General features: G+C 40.9%; 1 protein-coding gene across 3 annotated transcripts in view; it reads right to left on the bottom strand.

The window, feature by feature from the left end:
* The window catches only part of MCPH1 (microcephalin 1), a 245,455-nt gene that overhangs the window by 151,244 nt on the left and 70,405 nt on the right, over nt 1-23,806 (bottom strand). For 2 of the 3 annotated variants that reach the window (XM_032260308.1, XM_032260309.1), the window contains exons 10-11: nt 17,249-17,286; nt 14,602-14,764 (exon numbers count right to left, since the gene is read on the bottom strand). In XM_032260308.1, the coding sequence (XP_032116199.1) occupies nt 14,602-14,764; nt 17,249-17,286 (201 nt within the window). Of the gene's footprint in view, nt 1-14,601; nt 14,765-17,248; nt 17,287-17,862; nt 19,793-23,806 lie in introns of those variants that run through there. The other variant, XM_032260310.1, reaches the window with a different exon arrangement.

The following is a 23,806-nucleotide window of genomic DNA, read 5'->3' as shown; positions in this document are numbered from 1 at the left end:
AGTTAATATTTCTGCCACATGAAGACACTATACATCGTTATTAATGACAAAAGTACCCATGCAGTTAATGCAACAGTGTGACAACAAAGTTATTTCTAGGTTACACTGAACTTCAGGAGACAAAACTGGGGATGTCAACGGTATAATTTTTAACAACAAAATAATAGGGTACTTATATCCCACGCATTTTTGAGCCAGAAAATAAAGGAGGTTGAGTCTTCCGAAGAGACCAGCTTGAACTGGCAAAATTTCAAGGCAATAATATCTGTTCCAAAATAAGCTATTCCTCTGTATTTCCAACACATCTCATAACATCAGGCAATGCTTCCTATAATTCCATAAAGTTCTTTTAAAAATACAAACTTATTTAGTAGTTGTGGTACTGCCTTAACAAAGCAATTTTCCATATATGACATTTTTTTAAGTGAGGTGAAACTGGCATAACATAAAATTAACCATTTTAAAGTGTGCAACTCAGTGGCGTTTTGTATCATGATGCTGTGCAGCCAGCACCTCCTTCCAGTTTCAAAACGTTTTCATCACCCCATGAAAACATCCTGTACCTGTTAAGTAATGACCCCCCATGCCCCTCTCGCCTCTATCCCTGATAACTTCTAACTTGTTTTCTGTTCTGCAGATTTCTCTATTCTGAATATCTTGTCTGAAAGAAATTACATGACATGTGATTTTTGGGTCTGGCTCCTTTCACTCAGTGTGTTCAAGGTTCATCCAAGTTATGCTTTTAATGAATGCTAGCGATCAGTGTCAAAAATGCTTGTTGAGGCCGGGTGCAGTGGCTCACGCCTGTAATCCCAGCACTTTGGGAGGCCAAGGTGGGTGGATCACGAGGTCAGGAGATCGAGACCATCCTGGTCAATATGGTGAAACTGTCTCTCCTAAAATACAAAAAACTAGCCGGTGTGGTGGTGCGTGTAGTCCCAACTAGTCAGGAGGCTGAGGCAGAAGAATTGCTTGAACCTGGGCGGCGAAGGTTGCGGTGAGCCAAGACCATGCCCACTGCACTCTAGCCTGGCGACAGAGCAAGATTCCGTCTCAAAAAAGAAAAAAATGCTTGTTGAATAATAACAGTATTTAATATTTATTGAGTGCATACTGAGTACTTTATTTAGGTGATCTTTCCATTCTTTCACAGGTAAATAGACTGCCTTACCCAAGGTACACAGCTACAGTGCAGCAATGTTAACAGTAAAATTCACTGCCTTATCCAGTAATCTTTTCAAAATACATAGGGGGTCACATAATACCCATATCAAGGTTTATAGCTATAGAAGATAAAAAATATTCTCTAAGCTATCTTTGGAAGTAGATGGTAGAAAGAACGTGGGCTATGAATTGAGGAAGAGTTGAATTCAAATCAAAATTCATCATTTCTGGCGGTCAGTGTCTCCTGCCTATAATCCCAGTACTTTGGGAGGCTGAGGTGGGCGGATCACTTGAGGTCAGGAGTTCGAGACCAGCTTGGCCAACATGGTGAAACCCTGTCTCTACAAAAACCAAAAATTAACCAAGTGTGGTGGCATGCACCTATAATCCCAGCTACTCAAGAGGCTGAGGCACAAGAATAGCGTGAACCCAGGAGGTAGGGGTTGCAGTGAGCCAAGATGGTGCCACTGCACTCTAGCCTGGGCAAAAGAGCAAGACCGTCTTAAAAATTTTTTTTTTTTTTTTTTTTTTTTTTTTTTTACCATTTCCAAGCACTGTGACCATGAGCAATTTACTGAGAGTATTCAAGCCACAGTTTCCACAGAAGATTACTGCATTGACTAACTGGTTGAAGATATATAAAACACTCCATATCTTTAAATGTTCCATGTAACTAATATCACTGGATGCTGTCCCATCTCCATCCTCGAATACTACAGGGGATCCTCTAGCTCCTTTACATCCTGGGACCCAATGCTGGGTAACAGGACCAGCAGCGTGGACCTCACCCGTAAGCTTGAGCAGACCCAGACCCACTGAACCAGGATCTGTACTTCAGTAAGATCCCCATGTGATCCATGTGTTAGTAAGGTTTTAAAAGCACTGCTCTGGCTGTCTCATAAAGAAAGGGGCAGGAGGCGAACTATCTAACGTGGCCTATTTAACCAAGGCAGGGAAGATAAGCAATAAACACTAAAAGTATGTAGTTAAGAACACATTTCCCTTTTAAAAGACATTAACCCACAGAGACTAAATTCCAGGAGGTGAGAAGGAAAACAGGCTGCATGCTGACCTAGGCTTGAATATGCTTAGAAAAAAGTTCAGCTCTATTAAACACAGGTATTTAAGTTCAATTTATTCTGCTTGCATTCTACCTAATCCTTTCCAGTTTCCAGAAATGAAAACGGGAGATTCTCAGACATTAAAACTTAATTGCTCAGTAATATCCACTTTATAAATACAGCTAAGCAATGACCAGAGCGACCCAGCATGTCACCACTGAGCTACTCGCATGTGAAGTCCAAACATCTTTATAAATAACTGAGCGCGTACTTCTCTTATCAAAAGGAAAACAAAGAAATAAATATAACAAATTCCAATGTAACTAAAATAAATAGCAGAAATATCACTTCATTGTATGAAAACACAGCAGAAATTATTACCAACACAGACAATAAACCAAATATTATGGCTACTGAGAGTAATCACTGTTTTTTGTTCATCTTTGTCTGTGAGTTTGCATTACAAAGTTGTTTTTCTTAAAAGAACACCAGATCATCTTATATTAATGAATTTTAACAAGAAACACATTAACTACATGGGCAAATTATGATTTGGACTGATGTATAATTTTTTATGTGATTTTTTAACTCATCAGGGGTAAGAAGAAATTCTGAGATAAAAAAAATAAAAATAACAGGTCATCTATATGCTCATTTATTCATTCAACAAATAAGGACTGACTTCCAAGTTTAATCTTAGGTCCTGGAGCTATGTAAGCAGACAGGCACATTCTCTGCCCTGGAAGGACTGGAAATTGATAACTAATCAGTTTCCACTAAAGAGGCCCTGCTTTCATTTTTAAAGCTTTCTCCCTTGTGCCAGGAAGAGTGTGGCTGTCTCTAAAATACTATCAAAACTACCGTTTACAATTTAACACTTAAAATAAATGGCCTACTACAATAAAGTGTAAACAAAATATCAGAAATACATAAAAAGAAAAAAATACGGTGAATAATAGTATTTGGGTATATTCTTTCTTATTTTGTTGTTACCCAGCAAAACCAAAGTCAAAAGAAATTGCAGCACCAGGCATGGTGGCTCACACCTGTAATCCCAGCACCTTGGGAGGCTGAGGCAGCTGGATTGCCTAAGCTCAGGAGTTCAAGTCCAGCCTGGGCAACACAGTGAAACCTGTCTTTACAAAAATACAAAAAACTAGCCAGGAATGGCAGTGTGCACTTATAATCCCAGCTACTCAGGAGGCTGAGGCAGGGGAATTGCTGGAACAAAGGAGGCGGAGGTTGCAGTGAGTCAAGATTGTGCCACTACACTCCAGCCTGGGCAACAGAGCAACAGTCTGGCTTAAAAAAAAAAAAATTGCATAACATTCAGCGGAGATGTGTCTCTGGTGCCTTTAGGGAACTATCCAGTGGTGTGTTGATAGATAGGGTTTGAATCTGTGTCCTCATCCAAATCGCAGGTTGAATTGTCATCCCCAGGTTGAAGGTGGGGCCCAGTGGAGGGTGACTGGATCCTGGGGGCAGAGTTCTCATGAATGCTTCAGCACCATCCCACCTTGGTACTGCACAGTGAATGAGTTATCGTGAGATCTAGCTGCTAAAAGTGTGTAGCAACGCTCTGCCCTTTCCTTCTGCTCCGGCCATGGAAGATGGGCCTGCTTCACTTTCTGCCATGACTCAAAGTTTCCTGAGGCCTCCCCAGAAGCCACCGTGCTTCTTCCTGTACAGTCTACAGAACTGTGAGCCAATGAATCCTCTTTTCTTTATAGTTTCCCAGTCTTGGGTATTTCTTCATGGTGGTGTGAAAACAGACCAATACATGTGTGGCACAGCAAATCGTGTGCAGTCTATGGAAGAAGGGCGGGGCCACGTTAAGAACAAAAGCACTTGACTCTGCCAGAGCCTCCCTAGAGCCACTAACCAGGAAGCAGACAATGGCATTTACATGTCAAAGCTAAGTACGTAGTCTCTGTACCACCCAAGAGTACAATAATTTAACAATAATAATTTAACAATCATTATTAATCAATTAAAATTAGTTACTTAATAGTCAATCAATCATTGATAATTAAAGATTATTAATAATTTTATAATATTAAATAATTATTAATGTAGTAATAATATATACAATGCTTGTTAAGTTATTAAGTTAGGTAGAACTTTCATATTCTGGCAGAGAGGCCGGATGTGGTGGCTCACGCCTGTAATCCCAGCACTTTGGGAGGCCGAGGTGGGCAGATCACGAGGTCAGGAGATCAAGGCCTTCCTGGCCAACATGGTGAAACCCCATCTCCACTAAAGATACAAAAATTAGCTGTGCTTGGAGGTGTGTGCCTGTAACCCCAGCTACTCAGGAGGCTGAGGCAGGAGAGTCACTTGAATCTAGGAGGTGGAGGTTGCAGTGAGCTGAAATCACACCACTGCACTCCAGCCTGGCGAAAGACAGAAAGTCCATCTCAAAAAAAAAAAAAAAAATCTGGCAGAGAAACCTTCTTTCAGAAACAAGAACCCATGAAAAAGAACTAAAAAATAGATCTATTATGAACCTATGGCAAGCTGTTACTTTAGCTGACAAAACTGCCTTATATATTTCTCATTCTCTGGTTAAGGAAAGCCTAACAAATTTTCTGTGTGAAATTTTCCTATGAAATTCATTTCATTTGGAATTTCTATTAAATTTAGTGGAAATGAATTTTAGGATAAATGCATTAGGTGCATCATACATCAAAAGTATCAGGTAGCAAACTGTAGCTTATTGTCAATTATAGCTTTGAAATAATAGAAGTACAACAATTTTCTAAAATCTAGTATTTGTTACCTCAGCTCTCTTCAAAAGCTAACACTGCCCCTAAAACCAAATTCACAGAGGGTACTTACAGAGACTGTAACAGAAGTAATGACATTCCTTGGCAATCTATTTTAACTTGGGGATAGAGTTTAGAAGCCTTGAAAAGAGGCTGGGCATGGTGGCTCACACCTGTAATCCCAGTAATTTGGGAGGCCAAGGTGGGCGGATCACGAGGTCAGGAGTTCAAAACCAGCCTGACCTACATAGTGAAACCCCGTCTCTACTAAAAATACAAAAATGCGCCGGGCGCGGTGGCTCAAGCCTGTAATCCCAGCACTTTGGGAGGCCGACGCCGGTGGATCACGAGGTCAAGAGATCGAGACCATCCTGGTCAACATGGTGAAACCCTGTCTCTACTAAAAATACAAAACATTAGCTGGGCATGGTGGTGCGTGCCTGTAATCCCAGCTACTCAGGAGGTTAAGGCAGGAGAATTGCCTGAACCCAGGAGGCGGAGGTTGTGGTGAGCCGAGATTGCACCATTGCACTCCAGCCTGGGTAACAAGGGCGAAACTCCGTCTCAAAAAAAAAAAAAAAAAAAAAAAAGAAAAAGAAAAAAAGAGCCTTGAAAGAATAGATGGTTAACAGGGCCCCCAAAGTCCCTGAGGGACATCTAAATGATACCTAAATGATGGACAGCTGAAGACAGCTTTTTAAGTTATAGATAAAATCAAACCATGGTTGAATTTTCCAATGAATACCTGAAGTTAAGATACTCTGTGCTGTTATTTAGTATTTACAGCCAGAACTGCCTAATTGCGATGTCAGAAACAAACGTGAAACTTCAGATGCCTGGTGGAACACTGCAAAGATTCCACCTTTATGTATGGGCAAAGCTTGGAATTTGTGCTGCAGTTCAGCATGGAACAAGTTGAGGTTCAAGAGTTCTCAGTCATAAACCGCATGCGGGAGAACCGAGGTCTACAGGGAAGACCTGTGCTACTTCGCGGTTGATCTAAGTTTGTAGAAAAGTAAAGACAAAGTGTGATCCCTGAAGACCACAATTTGGAAAAGGATGGGTGGCAACAAGTACCCTCTCAACTTGTTGGTTTTTAGCCTTATCCATTTAAAGTATTTGCCAAATACAGCGACTTTTTCATTAATATATGTAATCTTAGTTTACTTTATTGTCCCTGATAACTCAGCCAACAGATTCAGATGCTTCCCAAGACCACACTCAATTCACCATAATGCAGCCACATTGCCAAGCACCAGGAGGATAATCTGCGTTGCAGTTGGCAACACGAGAAGGCTGCAGTCACACTTCATAGTGCCCTGTCCGCTGCCAACCAGTCTCTGTGATGTAGCCGCAGAAATACATCCAGGAATAACTCTACACTGTTGCTTCCACCGCTAAAAAGTCACTGGATTCAACCCACTGTTTTTCAAGGTCTCTGACAACATCCACCTGATGAATCGAACAGTAGCTTCTGTCTCCTCCTATTCACCTTCCAGCAGCACTCGGCATCCTTCCTTCTTGAAGAAGTCCCCCTTCTGACTGATGCCACGTTCCCCTGGTGTCTCCTCCAGGTTGCTAGCTGGCTCTTCCTGGCTCCCCTTGCCTTCTCCTCCTCCTCCCCGCTGCCTTCTTCATGGCGGCACAGCCCAGAGCTCAAGCCCAAACACTTCTTTATTCTATACGCCCTTCCAGGCACCATGTCTGGACTGAAAAGTTACAGCCCCAAACTTTCCTCGCAACATATGTACGTATCTATAATCTGATATGTGATATCTCTATTTGAAGGTCTAGTAGGAATCTCAGACTCAATATGCCTACATCAATTTTGTATTATACCCCAAACCCTGCACACAATTTTCTCCCCCAGAATTCCCTAACTCAGCAAATGGCACCATTACCTATACTTACTTGCCCCAGCAAAAAAATGTAGGTGGGAGTCTTCTTGACCTCTCCATTCCCACACACCTCACGTTACGAATTCCACTACATCTTCCTAGGAAGCGCGCCAACCTGCTCTGCCTTCCCGCCTAACGACCCCTCCTCCAGACACAGCTGCAGGCAGCCATTTCTTCACCAGATGATCTTAGTTGCCTCCTGCCACTCACCCTGTTCCTACCTCCCTGCAATCCATTCTTTGCTGAGAGGCCGGAGAGACAAAAGCTGCCACTCTGTAGTTAAAATACTCCTGTGGCTTCCACATCCCTTGTCATGATGTACACAGCCATGCGGGTCCCTAAAGCCTTCTCCACCACCTGTCTTCCTTACTCCCTGTGCCTCAGGTATTTCTCTTTCTTGCCAAGTGCAGCCTTAGGACCCAGGCACTGGCTTTTCCATGCCAGGTACATTAAGTACATTAAGAACATTAAAGAAAAATATTAACAATATGAAAACGATGATTAAACTTTATTTCTAATAAAGTTTGTGGTTACGGTGACTCCACAGTCTTCTCATACTAAAAAAAAATCACTCTGATTCTTTCAGTCTCCACCATCTGTCATTCCTAGTACCCACAGTCTTGTCTACATCTTTTCCAATGTCCTCCTGGAAGGCAGCACCAAAGCCCTGAATTTTCAAGTCCTGAATTATGGTCCTGGGAAGCACGGCGGCTGCAACCTGGGAAATGTGAACATTGGGGACTTGCCAGGAGCAACTGAGAGGGGGATGGCGGACCCAGACCGCAGTGCCTGCCTTCCCTGTTTCCAGCGGCCACGTGCCGCAGCCTGCAGGAGTCTCTGCAGAGAATGAGCTCGGGCACTGTCCAGGAAACACCTCAGTGAAAGCAGAGGGGAAATTTCGTGGGTTCTATGTCTGGGCAAAACCAGAACCCATTAATCAGGAAAATGTATAAATTAGATGTCCTGGAGATAACTGTTCATAGTCACTGCCTTAAAACAATGCCTTGACAGAGACCTGTCTCTAAGATCCACATTCAAGTCAGACAAGCTATTTTTGCCCAGAGTCTCCATCACTAAACTCATGGTTTATTATTTTGCAAGGTCCTCGGCTGCAAAAATGTTCTGTCAGAAACCAGTGAGACAGTGCATGGAAAAATACTCTGTGAAGCATAAAGTCCGTTGCCAAGGTATCATCTGTGGCAGGATAAAAAGGACTTTGAAATCAAGCTGTGAAAGTTCAGAGACCCAGGCCTGAGATCTTGGTCAGCTTGCAATGGTGGGCAATAAATGTCTGCCAGAGAGAAAGGAAGGGAACGCTCAGAAACTCGGTGTCAATGTGACACACCACGACAATCTGCCTGAAAATTACTCTGAACGTGAGTTGTGAAGTTAATCTGCCGACTTAAGGTGAAAAAGAATGGTTTCTCAGGATGATCCCTTCTGAATAGACTTGGCAATGCAGGGTGATGTACTAACACCAGTGGAAAATCGAGGTCCTACCATGAGTTATAACTTTAGGAGAGCGACTCAGCATTTCTTTAATGTAAAATGAGAGGCATGAACTGAGTGAACTGCACGTGTTATCTAATACTTCATTGATTCTATGCTCACCACCAATAAAAACATGTCTCATCTGACTCACTGCTTGCTAAGTTCAATGTGGATCACATTATCTCAAGAAAATAGACTCATGATGACATCATTTCTGATTAAGAAAATACAGATTATTTGTTGATAGTTAATGGCCTTCACATTTTGTTGTAAAGCTGATTTAGCTTTTAAGTCCTACACGTGCATTTACAAGTGAATTAGCTTTAAATCTCTATTATCAGATCCTGTTCATAAGCTGTTCAGAATCAACATCTTAAAATCTGAATAGAGGCTGAATTATTCGTCACGGGCGCCGGACAGAGTGACACAGTGGCATCTGAAAAAGGGGAAGACTGGAGCACAGGACACTCCGCTTGTCTTTCAGCAGCCACAACAAGGCTTTGAGGGAGAGGAGAATTGTGGAAAAGTCACAGGAAAATGCAGGAAACACCGAATTAAGTTAGAGTGGGAGAAGGGATATTTAAAAGTTCAAACTGCGCTATGCTTGAACGACACAAAACAACGTGAGTCTAGAGGGACACTGCGGTCCAATTAATTTCTTTATTTTTCTGTTGTGTTACTTCCTGTCTCCCGTAAATAGGAAGCTCAGCAACTGCTGGCACGGTTTTCTATTTCCATGTATCTGCCAGACAATTCAGTCATGAAGGAGGAAAAACATAAATTATTCTCTTTCCTGAAAACAGTAGAGCTAACATGGGAGGTGTGAACTGCTACAAACATGGAAAAATTGCCAGTAAACTTCTTTAAAAAATAAGCCAAAATTCGAACTGCATTTTGTTATAAAATCGCCACAGTTTTTGATATGACTAGCTGGGCCACATGCAACCATCTAATTCTGAAGAGCTGCTACAACTCTCCTTTACAAGAAATTTCCAGAGAATACCACACAAACCCTGAAATCAAAACATGCTCAGTAATGTTTTTCTTGGAGGCAAGTTTATATTGCTAGCCAAAGGGAATATTTTAAGAATCCCCCAATTGCATCGGAGACAGGGTTAGAAGGAGGAGGAGGGAGAGACCGCCAGAGAGAGAGAGAGATTCGTTTTACACAAAGTCAATGTATATAATATTAATAATATATGACATGGATACTCCAAATCTTGACCCTAAAAGAAACTGGAACTGTGAAGTTTATACCTGAAGTTATAAACAAGATGTAGATAAATATTAAATTGGGTGCTGTGCTTTAAAAATTATGTAGAATGGCTTTGACAACAGTGGTGGCAACTATCCCCTCTCACATTTCTTATGTTTGTGCTACTGAATTTATTTAAAAGTTAAAGGAGGGGGGCCATGCAAGAAGCAACAGTCATCTTTATCTTTTTGAGACTGAGATGAACAGAGATAGTGACTCAGCTTGTTTCTAAACTTGAGCGTGCGAGTCAGGAGCAACCTATGAACGTCAATACTCCTGTTGTGCCAGTGAGAGGGGGCATCTGACAGCCATCGTGGTTACCTTGTAATCACACAGATATTTCGCCTTAAGCCTTAGGACACCTGGCCTTTGCCCAAGAGTTGACACTATGCACAAATAGTGACATCATCAGTAAGGCAAGGGCAATACGGACACACATTTGTGACGTCTTGCCATGAACAAGAGGGGAAAAGGTAGCACAGAGGGCAAAGAGCAATTTAGAGAAAGTTACTTTTTAAAACTCTTTTCACTTTTTTTAAGCTATAAGAGCTGGCTAGGTACAGTGGCACATGCCTGTAATCCCAGCACTTTGGGAGGCCAAGGCTGGTGGATCACAAGGTCAAGAGATCAAGACCATCCTGGGCAAAATGGTGAAACCGTGTCTCTACTAAAAATAAAAAAATAGCTGGGCATGGTGGTACGCGCCTGTAGTCCCAGCCACCCAGGAGGCTGAGGCAGAAGAATCACTTAAACCTGGGAGGCAGCAGTTGCAGTGAGCCGAGATCACGCCACTGCACTCCAGCCTGGCAACAGAGCAAGACTCCATCTGGGATGAAGCTTCACTGCTGATAGGAAGTATGGGGTAGAGGCAGCAGTACAGGAGCCCATAGCTGTTCAGCAGGCAGAAGGAAACCTAGCTCTGAAAGCAAGGCACTAGCCAGGCCCAGTGCTCAAACATCTCCATTTAGAAAGCACATTAGATATACTTTTCAATTTAAATTTATAAACAATAAAACTTGTGTGTGCATATGTGTGTACAGTTCTCTGCGTTTTAACACATGCATAGATTCTGAAACCACTGCCACTATCAGAACACAGCACAGTTCCAATGCCCCAACGATGTGATGGCTGCTATTGCTTTGCAAAGGCAGGCGCAACTCCCACCTTAATGCATGGCAACCACTCATCTGTTCTCCTTCCCTTCGTACTGTGTTGCCTTGTCCAGAATGATAAAGAAATGGCCTTACACAGTATGTGACCTTCTGAGACCACCTATTCAACTTGGCATGATGCCCCTGGCAGTCATGCAAGCCACTGCACGGATCACCATTCCTTTCGATATCTAAGTTATACTCCACAGTACGGATGGTCCAGCTGGTTGATCCATTCACCCACTGGAGGGACAGCTGTGCTGTTTCCAGGCCTAGGTGATGATAAGTGAGGCTGCTACAAACATTCACACACAGGCTCTGTGTGAACACAAGCTTTCATTTCTCTGGGGCAAATATCTGGGAGTGGGACTGCTGAGTGGACATTTAGCTTTCTGTGAAACTGCCAAACTTTCTCAGCGTGGCTGGACCACTTCCCACTCACACCAGCAGCTGTTCAGCTGCCCTGGCTCCATGCTAGAGTGTGACTGTTATTTTTTATTTTAGCCATTCTAATGGATACGTAGTGCAACCCACTGTATTTCTGAAGTGAGCAATAATGATGAGCATCTTTTCAGGTGCTTATTTGCCATTTGCGTGTTCTCAGTAAAATGTCTATTCAAATCTTTTCTTCGCCAATTTTTGTTTGGGCTGTTGTTTTCTTATTCTTCAGTTTTGAGAATTCTTTGTATGTTCCTAGACATAAATCTTTTGTCAAATATAAGATTTGCAAATGTTTTCTCCTGATCTAGTCATAACATCTTTCACAGAGCAAACGCTTTCAATTTTGATGAAATCTAATTTATCAAGGTTTTCTGTTATTGATCATGCCTTTCGTGTACCTAAGAACTCTTTGCTTATATCAAGACTATTTTTCTTGCATGTTTACTTATAGAATTTTTGCACCTTTATATTTAGTCTATGATCCATTCGGAGGTAATTTTTGTGGCCCGTGTAAGGTACAGAATGAGATTCCTTTTTTTAATTTTTTTTTTTTTTTGAGACACAGTGTCTGTCACCGAGGCTGGAGTGCAGTGGCATGGAACTGACTCACTGTAACCTCCACCTTACAAGTTCAAGTGATTATCGTGCCTCACTCAGCCTCCTGAGTAACAGGTTACAGGTAGGTACCACCACACCCAGCTAGTTTTTGTGTATTTGGTAGAGACAGGGTTTTACCATGTTGGCCAGGCTGGTCTCAAATACCTGACCTCAGGTGATCCACCCAAAGAGGTGGAAAGGTTCCTTTTCTTACCTGTGTGTGTCCAACTGCTCCAGCATCACTTGTTGAAAAGACTGCATTTCTCCACTGAATTGCCTCATGCTTTGTCAAAATCTATGGGATATATTTTTGGGGTTGATTTCTGGATTCTCTATCTGTTCTGTGTGTCTACCAATACCACACTGCTGGATGATCACAGCTTGAAAGGATGCCCCAAAACCAGGTAGTGCCAGTTCTCCTCCTTGTTCTTTTCTTTCTAAGTTGTTTTGGCTATTCTGGCTCCTTAACATCTCCATATAAATTTTAGAACCAGCTTGTCTATATCTTGAAAGATTCTGCTGAGATTTTGATTGGGAATGTGTTAAATCTATAGATCATTTTGGGGAGGAGAGACATGTTCACTGTACTGTGTCTCCCAATCCATGAACATTGTATGTCTTTTAATATACTTAGTTCTTTGATCTTTAAAATCAGCATTTTGTAGTTTTCAGCATACAGATCCTACATTTATTAGCTTTATACTGAAGCCTCAATGGAATCCTTGCATCCTGATGACTTGCTTAACTCAGTTGGCAGCTCTAATTGCTGTTTTATAGATTTCTTGCGACTGACTATGTAGAAAATCGTGTGGTTGATTATATAGAGATAGGTTCATTTCTTCCTTTCTAACTTATAGGGCTTTTATTACTTTTTTTGTCTGATTACCTTGTACCTCCTTCATTCACTTATGTGTCTGAGTGCCCCAGGTTCTTCCCTTCAGGCAAGAAGTCTAGACTGAAGATCAGAAGTCTCTTAATGCATTTTAATGCCCACTTTTCTCATATCAGGTAATCCCAGAAGAGATACAATAACTTAAATTTTCACCCAGTTCTGTTTCTATATCTGATTAGTTGGCGAGTACTGGCAGGACACTGAGCAGAGACATGCAGGGCACCAGGGTCTGTATGCATGTCAACAGCAAATGCAGTAAATCCTCATGTCTCACCTGTATGGACTGCTCAAAGTCCCAAGTTGGGTAAAGATTCCTGTATGGATACATGTCACTATAAGAATGTTTTTTCCTCTGAAACCTGAGGGAAGGAACAGGAGTCAGATGAAGATACAGAGACAATTTGAATTGGAGATAAATAAAACACAGAGCTCCTTCACTGATGCTAGAGTTATGAAAGACAGTAGTCCAACCTATCCAAAGGGTTTACAGTCCATGACCCCTCGGGCATGCCTGAAACTGTGGATAGTTCTGAACCCTACATATATTATGTGCATTTTTTTTTCTTTCTTCAAAATTTCATGAGTCCAAGAGTCATTTTTTCCATAGATCTTAGCTACGTCAGCATACCATTTCTCTCTCCTTATTAAGTTGACAATGTTCACCTTTTCACTTAAAGAAAGCACCTTGGAGTGTCTCTTTGGCATATCAAAGCTGTCAGCATCAATACTCTTGTGCTTAAAGGATGATTCACATCCCAGGCAGAATGAAGCAGGATGAACTGAGATTTCTTCATGCTACTCAGAAAAGCATGCATTTAAAGACTTATATATTGTTCATTTCTGGAATTTCTCATTTAATATTTTCAGACTGTGGTACCTGAAACCACAGAAAGCAAATCCCTGGATGAGGTGGGGGGCCACTGTCTTTCATCCAAATAAACATAAAGCAGCACTAGTATGTAATTAGGTAGGGTGATCCCCAACTTCCACCAGTGCAAATAAATAGTGCTTACTTTTGGAATTTCAACCTTTTCTATTTCACAACTGAAAGCACCAATCTCTTTAAACTCAGTTACAACATGGAAAAAAGATCACGCCCATTCTTGAAAATACATGTGTAGCTTTTGCATGTTATAATTCTACTGGTTTAAATGAACACAGTATGAGTATGAATATAATACATTCTTGGGAGAGGAGGAGGAAAGTCAGAGGCAACAGATGCAAAATGGTAACCCAAGTAACAAATGATGCTACTGTCATCAGAAAGCAATGTTTTGGAGCAACCTTAGGTTGAGGATCAAAGTGAAAACAGAACCAGTAACAGATCATTTCAATTTTTATGATTAATGAAAATGATGATATATTTTTAAAAACTATCTTTAATGTACAGAAATAAGAGCAAATAATGTAACAGATAGATACGCATAGGATAAAACCTATCTAAATGGGATTAAAAGAACATGTTTCATCCTAAGTAAATCCATCTGTACAAACAATCCCTGAATTCTTTTGGCTCTGCAAACCAGCACTACCGCAGGTCATAGTATTTCTTGGTCACACATAGAGGAAGCTCTTTGACTGTGAGAACGCGCACTTTGCGTTTCTTTCAGCATCTTTGTAATCTTGCTTCTGCTTTATCTTAGAGGCTACTCACTTCCTGCTGTCGACCCTCCCCGTCCTCCTGTTGCCCCAGGACTTGGCGCTGGTTGAAGGATAGCAGCCTGAGGGAGACCAACAGGAGGGAAGACGGGTGTTCCTGGCACACAGGAAAGCATGCAGATCCACAAGGGTGCATGCCGGCCTAAATGCTGGTGTCAGCACCTCAGGGTGACCCGCTCTATCAAAACACCTTGTTTTAAGATATGCAGTTGGCAAACAGGGCTTACCCAATCGTAAGAGAGAATCCAGCAGCCACGCACAATTCCCAGCAGCACGTTCAGGGTGCGAAGAGGCTTCCCGGAGAGCACGTGAGTCGTAGTCTCACAGACTTCCGGCACGATCGAAAAGCCTTTCAATTTATCCACTACCTGGATGACGACATTCTGCTTTCTAGCAAATAGGGGGAAAAATTAACAAAATGAATGAGTTTGCACATGAACATCAAGGCGGTTACACTGAATATCAGTGATAATAAAACTAGAAAGCCAACATTTTAAACTGATTTTGGTTGTGGTGCCTATGTCTTAATTGATTTACCATCAATAGTTTGAACTTTGGGGAAATAAACTTCAGATCTCAGTTCTACTTTAAAGTCTGAGAAGACAAGCCCACAGGTTGTCAATGGCTTCCCACAGTGGCTGGGCGGGTAGGGACAGAGCCAGCCTCAGAAGCCAGGCCCCTGACACCAGAGCAGCACTCTCCCCACTGGGGCAAGTATTTGCTTTTCAGGCCTATTTTAACCTATCTGTGCATGCTCAGAACTAAGATCCTCACTTATCTTATTTTAAAAATGTAACATTTATTGAGTATGAATACATAGTTTTTCTACAAAGAGGAGAAAAAAAGATCCTTTTTATTAAATCCTCAGATCAAATCTAGGACCTATTTGTCACAAAGCTCACGACCATTACCGCTTCTCTCCTGCTCTGTCATTCCCTTAAAGTATCCTTTCAAAAAAATATATTATTTCCATCCAACTGCCTTACCAATCAAAGTTCAGTTCTTTCTTCCCTTTTATAACAACCTTTCTAATGCCCTTTGTTCTGACATTGCTTCTCTCTCGCTCCCAGAAAATTTTAAAAGTCCCCAATGAAAGGCTTTCTAAGCCACCCTGTGACATATACAATGAGTTAAGAAATAAACGTCTCTCCTCTCCAAAAATTATATTACAAAAAGGAAGAGGTTATTGCCTATGCTTATAGACTGTCTCTAACGCTCTTCCTTCCAAGTGATGGTGTTCCTTAGTTTTATTTTATTGTTTTGAGACAGGGTCTTGCTCTGTTGCCCAGGCTGGAGTGCAGTGGCACAATCAGGGCTCACTGTATCCTGGACCTCCTGGGCTCAAGCGATCCTCCTGCCTTATCATCCCAAGTAGTTGGGACTATAGGCACTCACCACCACGTTTGGCTAATTTTTGCAATTTTTTGGAGAGACAAGGTTTTGCTACGTTGCCCAGGCTGGTCTTGTCCTCTTGGGCTCAAGCAATATGCCCACCTGGGCCCCCCAAAGTGCTGGGATTGTAGGCATGAACCAATGCACTCAGCCATCCTAGTTTTATCTTTAGTGATCTTAAGTATGTCCATATGAAGACCTGTTTATCTGTAAAACCAAAGGGCTGAATTATGTCATGCTTTTAAATTATTAGAGAACCTTAAGGTAGAAAAGATGCGTGAGTCAAGATCTGGGCCCCATCACTACTTCAAACAGAGAATCTGTGCAAATTTGAATCATGAAAAATAATTTGGAAAAAAGGCAAAATGATACAAGAAAACAAAAACAAAAGCAGAAAATAAAAGCCTCTAAACTAGACACTTCCTAGAAGAACTCCATCCTGAGGCTGGCAGCTACTTGCTGGATTTGCCAATAAGTAACAAGTGTCTCTGCAAGGCAGAGCTAATCCCCACAAAATCAGAATGTCCAGGTCTTGTTCTTAACTATCACAAGAAGCCTACGTGGAGAAAAAAGAGTAAGACAAGAAGATGGCCTAAATGAAAAGTTTTATTTTAAAATCGTGAATGAGAAAATAACTAGTTATTATTATTATTTTGGAAAAATATAAACTTAAAAAATATTGCATGCATATTCAATATTCACTTCTGTAATACACTATTTATAACGTTCAATGTATTTTATAATACATTTACAAAAATTTTGAGTGATCTCCTTTTTCACTGTATAATGCATGGTGCTTGAACGATCAATCCTTCTATTTTTAAGCCACAGGCAGGAAAAGGATTCCACTACCAAAAATGTTCTAAACGTACACTCTCTGTAGCATGGTTTTCACTGAAACGTTCCAGTGTTTTGATGGATGTCTTAAAACCTTAAAACCTATGATTGATATCAAAAACATGGTTTTCCCCTTTAAACAGGAATTCAGAAATCTGCTGCAAAGAATATAGTACTGTATTTTTGTTGGATGTTCTTTGTTGTGTTAAATGTTGAAGGGAGATGATAAGAGCATGCCAACGAGCTATTAACCCTTCCACAAAATGCACAGACAGCGACTTTAATACAGCTGTGGAAAGCTTTCTGCCACAGTATTACTTTAAGATCTTTAAGGGGAATGTTTTGGTCAACATCGTTCCACTTCTTGAACATTCATGAAGCTATTTGGTATCAAGCAAGCAAAAGAACGCCAGGAAGAGCACACGCCTCTTAATGCTGCCTAAACAACCCCAGAGTTTTGAAGGCTAAATCGCTCACATTTGGTACACGTTTAATTTTCAGTGATCTTCTAACTCAGGTATTCATTATATAAAATAACGGTGATACAGGATGGATGGACACACTGCCTGAAGGCACCCAGAATTAGAGTATATGAGAGAAAAGGTTAACATTTTATATTGAACAGAAATCAAAACAAGTACTTACTCAGATGGCATGCTTGTCATGACTAATGTTCTTGTTGGCTAGAGATTTCAAAAGAGAAGGAACAAAAAACAGTCAAAAACAGAAAAAATATTTTTCCCACAGAAATAAACTTTAATAAGTTTTTTGAAAAGTTACATCACTTAAAGAAAAACATTTAAACATATATCCAAAAAAAAAAAAAAAACCTTTATATTCCTGGAAAAAAACCGCCCAAGAGATAGAAACTCAGATAGTATCCCTAAACCAATCCAAAACAATCCAGATAGGAGGTACAAGAGAAAAAAAAAAAAAAAAAAAATTCCCTCCAGGAATCTGTTCTACCAGTTAGCCAGCAGACCTTCGGGCGTGTCAACATCTTTATAGCCTTCAGAGTGAGGAAGGTAAGAAGGGGGCTTTTGTAGACTTGCCAGCCACTCTTCTCAAGACTGCTAGGCAACCTCATTCTCACTTCAGACACATGTGCACAATGATGCTTGTGCTTCTGTTGCACCTGCTGAGTGAATCCCCCCACACAGAGGCATGGACAATGGAACTTATTTATTGTGTTGACATTGGCTATTAACTGGAATTGTAAAATTTTTTTAAATAAAATATTTAATTTGTTTTTGCTAACGTTAAGAAATGCATGCCGAAAATTGCAAAAAAATTTAAATGCTATAGAAATATGTAATTAGAAATACAAATTTCCTATAATTCCTCCAGCTAGAAATGACTATTGTTTAACAATTTGGTAATATATTCAGCCAAATGTTCACTCTATAGGAGTGCGTGTGTGTGTGCATATGCATGTATGTACATATATACAAATGAAAATGAATTCACAAATTATTCATACACTTTTGTAATTTGCATGAGATACTTCAAACGGAACTAACTGTGTAGTATAACCAATATGTCTTGAAAAGTCAATGTGAAGTAAATGAGAAGGAACAAAAGGCATTTAAAGGACCCCACGGTTGACGAAGGTGACAGCCATGAAGGGGTTTGTGTACTACATATTTGGGGAAGGCAGAGAAGGAAGAATGAAGTAACGTGAATCAAAGATATTCAAAGGAAGAACACAGAGGAGTGACCGATAAGATAACAGATGACTGCTTCCCTGCCTTTTTAGCCAGCCACGCAGAATATTCTCCTGTTAGCTCTTAGCCGTTTCTGACACCACAAGTGAACCAACTACCTGGGTTAGGTCTAGAGACAAGGTCTTCATGTGGAAGTCTCTCTCTAATCACCAGATAAGGTTCTGTTTGAAGCCTGATTTTGCTCTTCAATGTCATCTTTGAGTGAGAACTACGTAGGCCCAGTGAAGTGAGCAGCCCGAAATGGTTATCGGGAACTACCCAAAAAAGCCAGTAGGGTCCCGTTTGTGAGAATTCTCCATCTCTAGGATCAGGAGGTGCAGGGGAAGGAGAAAAGGAGGCTGCCTTGACTGCGACTTCTACAATACCAGGCTTCTTCTCCATGACTTCGCCCTCCTTACGGTTTGTCCTCTTTACCTCTATTCCCTTCCTTCATGATTAACAATTTTGTTGCAAGTAAACACTGAAATGAGCAATTTTGTAAACAGTCTTTACAGTATGCAATTACACAGGCGTACGAGCCAATTCTTAATGTAGTCACTTATCTATGTGACTGCTGCTTTGCCTCACATTTCACTGATGGTCATAAAGAAGCTAAGAAAGTTTGGTCACTGTATTCTCTTTAGTGAAGGTAGCCTGACCCAACCCCCACACTCCAAGTGCAATCGATAGCATGAAACGGTCATAATGCACGAACCTGAAGAGAATCAGTAAACATTCTTTAACGTTACTGGAAAAGTCCAAAAACACAAACTAACATGTATTAGGATCAACATATTAAGTGTTGAAAAACTAAACAGTGCTTTGTAACTGAGACCTGGATTTACCTGTTCTACCATATGTATTCCATTTTTTTACAAAAGTAATTTTCAATAACAAATTGAAACTATACCTCAGCCCTATGTTCCTAGAATATAAAGGCTTATTTAAGACTTCTCCCCAGCCTTTTATATTCTGAGAACTGGTGAATGCAAAGGGCCACCCCGCTCCTATGGTCCAAGATAAGACACATCCGCTTCCTCCCCAGTGGCTCAGACAAGCCCACTGCATCCCCTTCAGGATTCCCCCACGACTTGCTCATAACTCCTTTGTTTATCTGCCTCTCCAAAACTCCAAGCTCCTTCCTTTTCTTTGAGACATTCCTCATTAATGAAAGTCCTGTCATGACAACAGTCTGAACACAGAATGATCTTAATTGTCCGACGAATTCGTCTTTCAGAGTTTTGGTGCCATGACTCAGATGGGATGGGACTCATTCTGTACAGAAGGGCCTCCAAGTTTCAGACCCAGAGACTCAGCATGGACTTCAGCTTGATCCTGCTCTCCAGGCTGTTGGTATCAAGGTAAGAATTTGACTGTAATTGTTTTGAGTAGTCACTTGATTTCTGATGCCCGCTTCTTTTGGTTTCATAGTCTGACTACTTGGTGATCTCTGTGCATGGACTGCTGGCTTATAGGGATCTTGTCTCTGTTGAGTGAAAGATAAATAATCTGATTTGCTAGTATTTTTGTCTACTTTTCTACTTTGGGCTCAAAACAATTAAGAATTTCATGCCATCAGGAAGTAGAAATTGAAATAAAAATTCATATTTGTGTTTATGTTTGGCCCATGACTCATTTTTTTTTTTCTTTTTCAGACGGAGTTTTGCTCTTGTTGCCCAGGCTGGAGTACAATGTACCATCTCAGCTCACTGCAACCTCCATCTCCCAGGTTCAAGCAATTGTCCTGCCTCAGCCTCCCAAATAGCTTACAGGCACCCACCACAATGCCTGGCTAAATTTTGTATTTTTAGTAGAGGTGGCTTTCATCATGTTGACCAGGCTGGTCTCAAACTCCTGACTTCAGGTGATCCACATGCCTTGGCCTCCCAAAGTGCTGGGATTACAGGTGTGAGCCACTGCACCTGGCCTAAAATTCTAGAAATGAAGCTTACAGATTATCTGTGTCTGTGTGTATGTCTGTATGTTTGTACTGCAGAAATGCCACTATAGTGAATACTTAATTTTATATAGCCTTGGCATCTATTTTGAACATAAGTTTAACTTTCTCATACCAGAAACAGGGCTTAGTTTCCCTGGACAGCTTCCACCTGCCACCCCAGTCCTCAACGTGGTTGATCCAGGGATCTGCTGTTCACACCTCCTCCTGGTGAAGACCTCCCTAAGGGAAGCCTACCCGGCCGGCCCTGCCAATCCCACACCCCACACGGACTGTGGAGTCTGCCACAGTGACCACCTCTCATTTGCTTTGTGACCATGAAACTCATGGCTGTCTGTTTTAAATCCACCAACTACAACTCCCTGCAGGAAACCTTTTTGGACAATGCCCTGGCCCCCTACAAAGGTGTTGACCCCTGGGTCCCATTCTCTCTCATTATGCCTGACTCTTCATTCTTTCTTCTTGTGACCTGGGGATACAACACTGCCCTCCTGACACATGGCGCCCTCCCTCCCTAGGATCTGGGAGTAATAAATCTTGGAACTTATTTCCTATCATGGTGGTGTGTTGAATTTGCACATTCCATCTGAAGAACCAGGGGCTCTCCCAGGCTGCCTGGGTTTTCCCTGGGATGCCAGGGAAGAACACAAGGGCAGGCTCCGAGCACCAGAGCGATGGTCAGGCAGTCACAAGCAGGAGAGGGTCAGAAAAGAGCCACAAGGGTGTCTGCCAGGATGAGCACATTTCCTGTGTGAGGAACGTCTGAAACTGGGCCAGACAAGAGGCATCAGGCTGCGTCCACCAGGAAAAAGGACTGCCTGTGAAAGGCACCCAAGTAAACGCTGGCACCCTGCTCCCCCGCATTTTCTGTTAGGGCAGGGTCGTTAGCTGCACTGGTACTGGAAGCCCAGTGTGGCAGGGGAGATTTCAAAGCAGCTACTGTCTCCCGTCCTGGGATAATCATCACGAGATGGTCTTACCAAATGAGATTATGATAGCTCTTCAGGAAGTTCTGTTCTGACTGGCTTAGAAATAAACAGGTGCCTATACATTGAATATTCCTAAAATTCCCAGAAATTAAGGAAATTGAACTTCTAATAATACTTTCAACAGCACTAAAAAAAGTATTCTTATAGAAATGTAAATGTTTTAAGAATTCAAGTTCACATATTTAGGTAAATCTTTGGCAAATGTGACTAGCTGAATCATGTCTTCTGTGAGTTGTCAGCATTAAGCATTATTATTATTTTTTTAAGATGGGGTTTCTTGCTATGTTGCCCAGGCTGGTCTCAAATTCTTGGCCTTAGTATCCTCCCATCTTGGCCTCCCAAAATGCTAGAATTACAGGCATGAGCCACTGTGCCCAGCCAGACTATACATTGTTATTCTACTTGTACATGTTCTTACAAAAGCTATACAGATATACTGATCAAATAAGTGAATGTTACTCCTACTTAAGGTTTAAGACTATGAAAAAAATGTAAAGTTGTACTTGACTAAATTGAATGATTAATCTGACAAACTTTTTTTTAACAGTAATTTTAAAAATTCTTTATTTATTTACTTTTTGAGAGACGGATCTTGGTCTAACGCCCACACTGGAGTGCAGTGGTGCAATTTTTTTTTCTTTGGGGGATAGCAAGGTGAACTCATTACATGTTAAAATCTTAGTAATATTATGAAATTAGTTTTGACCCCACAGACTCCCTGAGTTCCGTCCTAAAATGTCAGTTTGTTCTGAAGTATGAAAGAGCATGATAAAGACAAAATGTAGAATAAATTTTTCTTGGCTTATATTATCTGAGTTTAAGAAGTTGTGAAATGCACAAAAAGATCTTAGCAAACTTTGCTCAATAATAACCAAAGGGTGGGGGCCGCTGAAGTATGCATGACTGAGGCATCTGGGCACTGCCTGACCTGAAGCATGGATCGGAGTTACACCCACCCTCCAACTCCGTGAAGGAAACATGTCATAGAAAGCCAAAACCACACTTCAAAATCAAAATCAGGACTGAAATACATAAATGCGAGTGATTTCACTCATGAAGACTATGATGAAGAATATAATTGTCTCATTTTAGATGAAGACAGAGTAGCTGATGAGCTAGATAAAAATGAGAGAAGGTAGAGTTATTGTTGATTATCATGGTTGTGATGTCTTCCCTGAATGCTGGTTTCATGTAGTTTCTGTGCTGAGAACAGATGCCAATGTACTGTACGAAAAGACTGGAAACAAGGGGTTACAACGAGAAGAAATTAAAAGACGATTTCAGTGTGAGATTTTTCAAGTTCTTTATGAAGAAGCCACGGCATCCTACAAGGAAGAAATTGTGCACCAGCTGCCCAGCAATAAACCAGAAGAGCTAGACAATAATGTAAATCAGATCTTGAAATGCATCAGGCTGCAGATCAACGATCATAACTCTTGACTTCTAAGGCTGGCTACTTTACAATCACTCTTGCTGACAGCTCTCTGCTGACATCATAGAAATTGTTCAAGTATCAGGAACACTTTATTAAAATCGTGTTGCAGGACTAGCAGGTGGGGAGTATAAAGGTTTATGTCTGTGTTTCTTTTTCCCGATGAGAAAGCTGAACATATGAAATACAACAAATATAGTATGCTTAAGGATTGAGACAAAAACTGTCATTTCAATGTTTAAATTGCTAAAGAATAAATAAATCTGACAAAATGGGTGGATATCTTTAAAGTTTATTACAGGAAAAAATGCAGATGATCTGTTAAAATAAAACTAAAGACTAAAGATTAAGAAAAATGAAAAGTTTGCTCAATATTGATGGATGTTTTTTTGATTTACTGTTTACCACATTCACCTAAAAAATAAAGGGTTGTTCTTTTTTCTGTATACTTGGCTTAGACTCCAAAGATTCTGTGTTTTATAAGAATAACCTTCTATGGTTTATATTGACTTTATTATGCCCTTGAATATTCAAGAAAAGATAGATGCTCAAATTAATTAGGAGGTTCATTTGATGTGTTACTATTGATAGTTACATGGGAAAAGTTGTCAACTCAAAAAAGATACTTAGCCAACTCTAGGTCAAATCTATAATATATAGGTGTTTACATCCTCTCCAGACTAACCCTCTTAACATGATATTCTTGGTCTATTCTAACTGGATGCTTGGCATATTCATGGTATATTATGTCTTGGGACTATTTTGTTGTAGCTGAAGATTTTTTCTGTAAAGATTAGTTTCTTCCATTTTTATAAATTAGATATAACATTTACTCTTCTTTTAATGGGTTTACTTATATTCATCAAACATGAGAAGCAGCAAACGCATAAACCATCACATATCTTAACATTTTATTTACAAGTATGAGGATCTACAGCGTGGTGGCTCATGTCTGTAATCCCAGCACTTTGGGAGGCCGAGGCAGGAGGATCACTTGAGGTCACGAGCTTGAGACCAGCCTGGCCAATATGGCGAAACCCCATCTCTACTAAAAATAGAAAAATTAGCCTGGTGTGGTGGTGCGCACCTGTAATCCCAGCTACTCAGAAGGCTGAGGCAGGA

The sequence above is a fragment of the Sapajus apella genome, unplaced genomic scaffold (genome assembly GCF_009761245.1).
Source record: "Sapajus apella isolate SASKATOON/1434 unplaced genomic scaffold, GSC_monkey_1.0 scaffold116, whole genome shotgun sequence".
NCBI lineage: Eukaryota > Metazoa > Chordata > Mammalia > Primates > Cebidae > Sapajus > Sapajus apella.
Note: the sequence above shows the minus strand (reverse complement) of the source record. Positions and strands in the feature narration are given on the sequence as shown.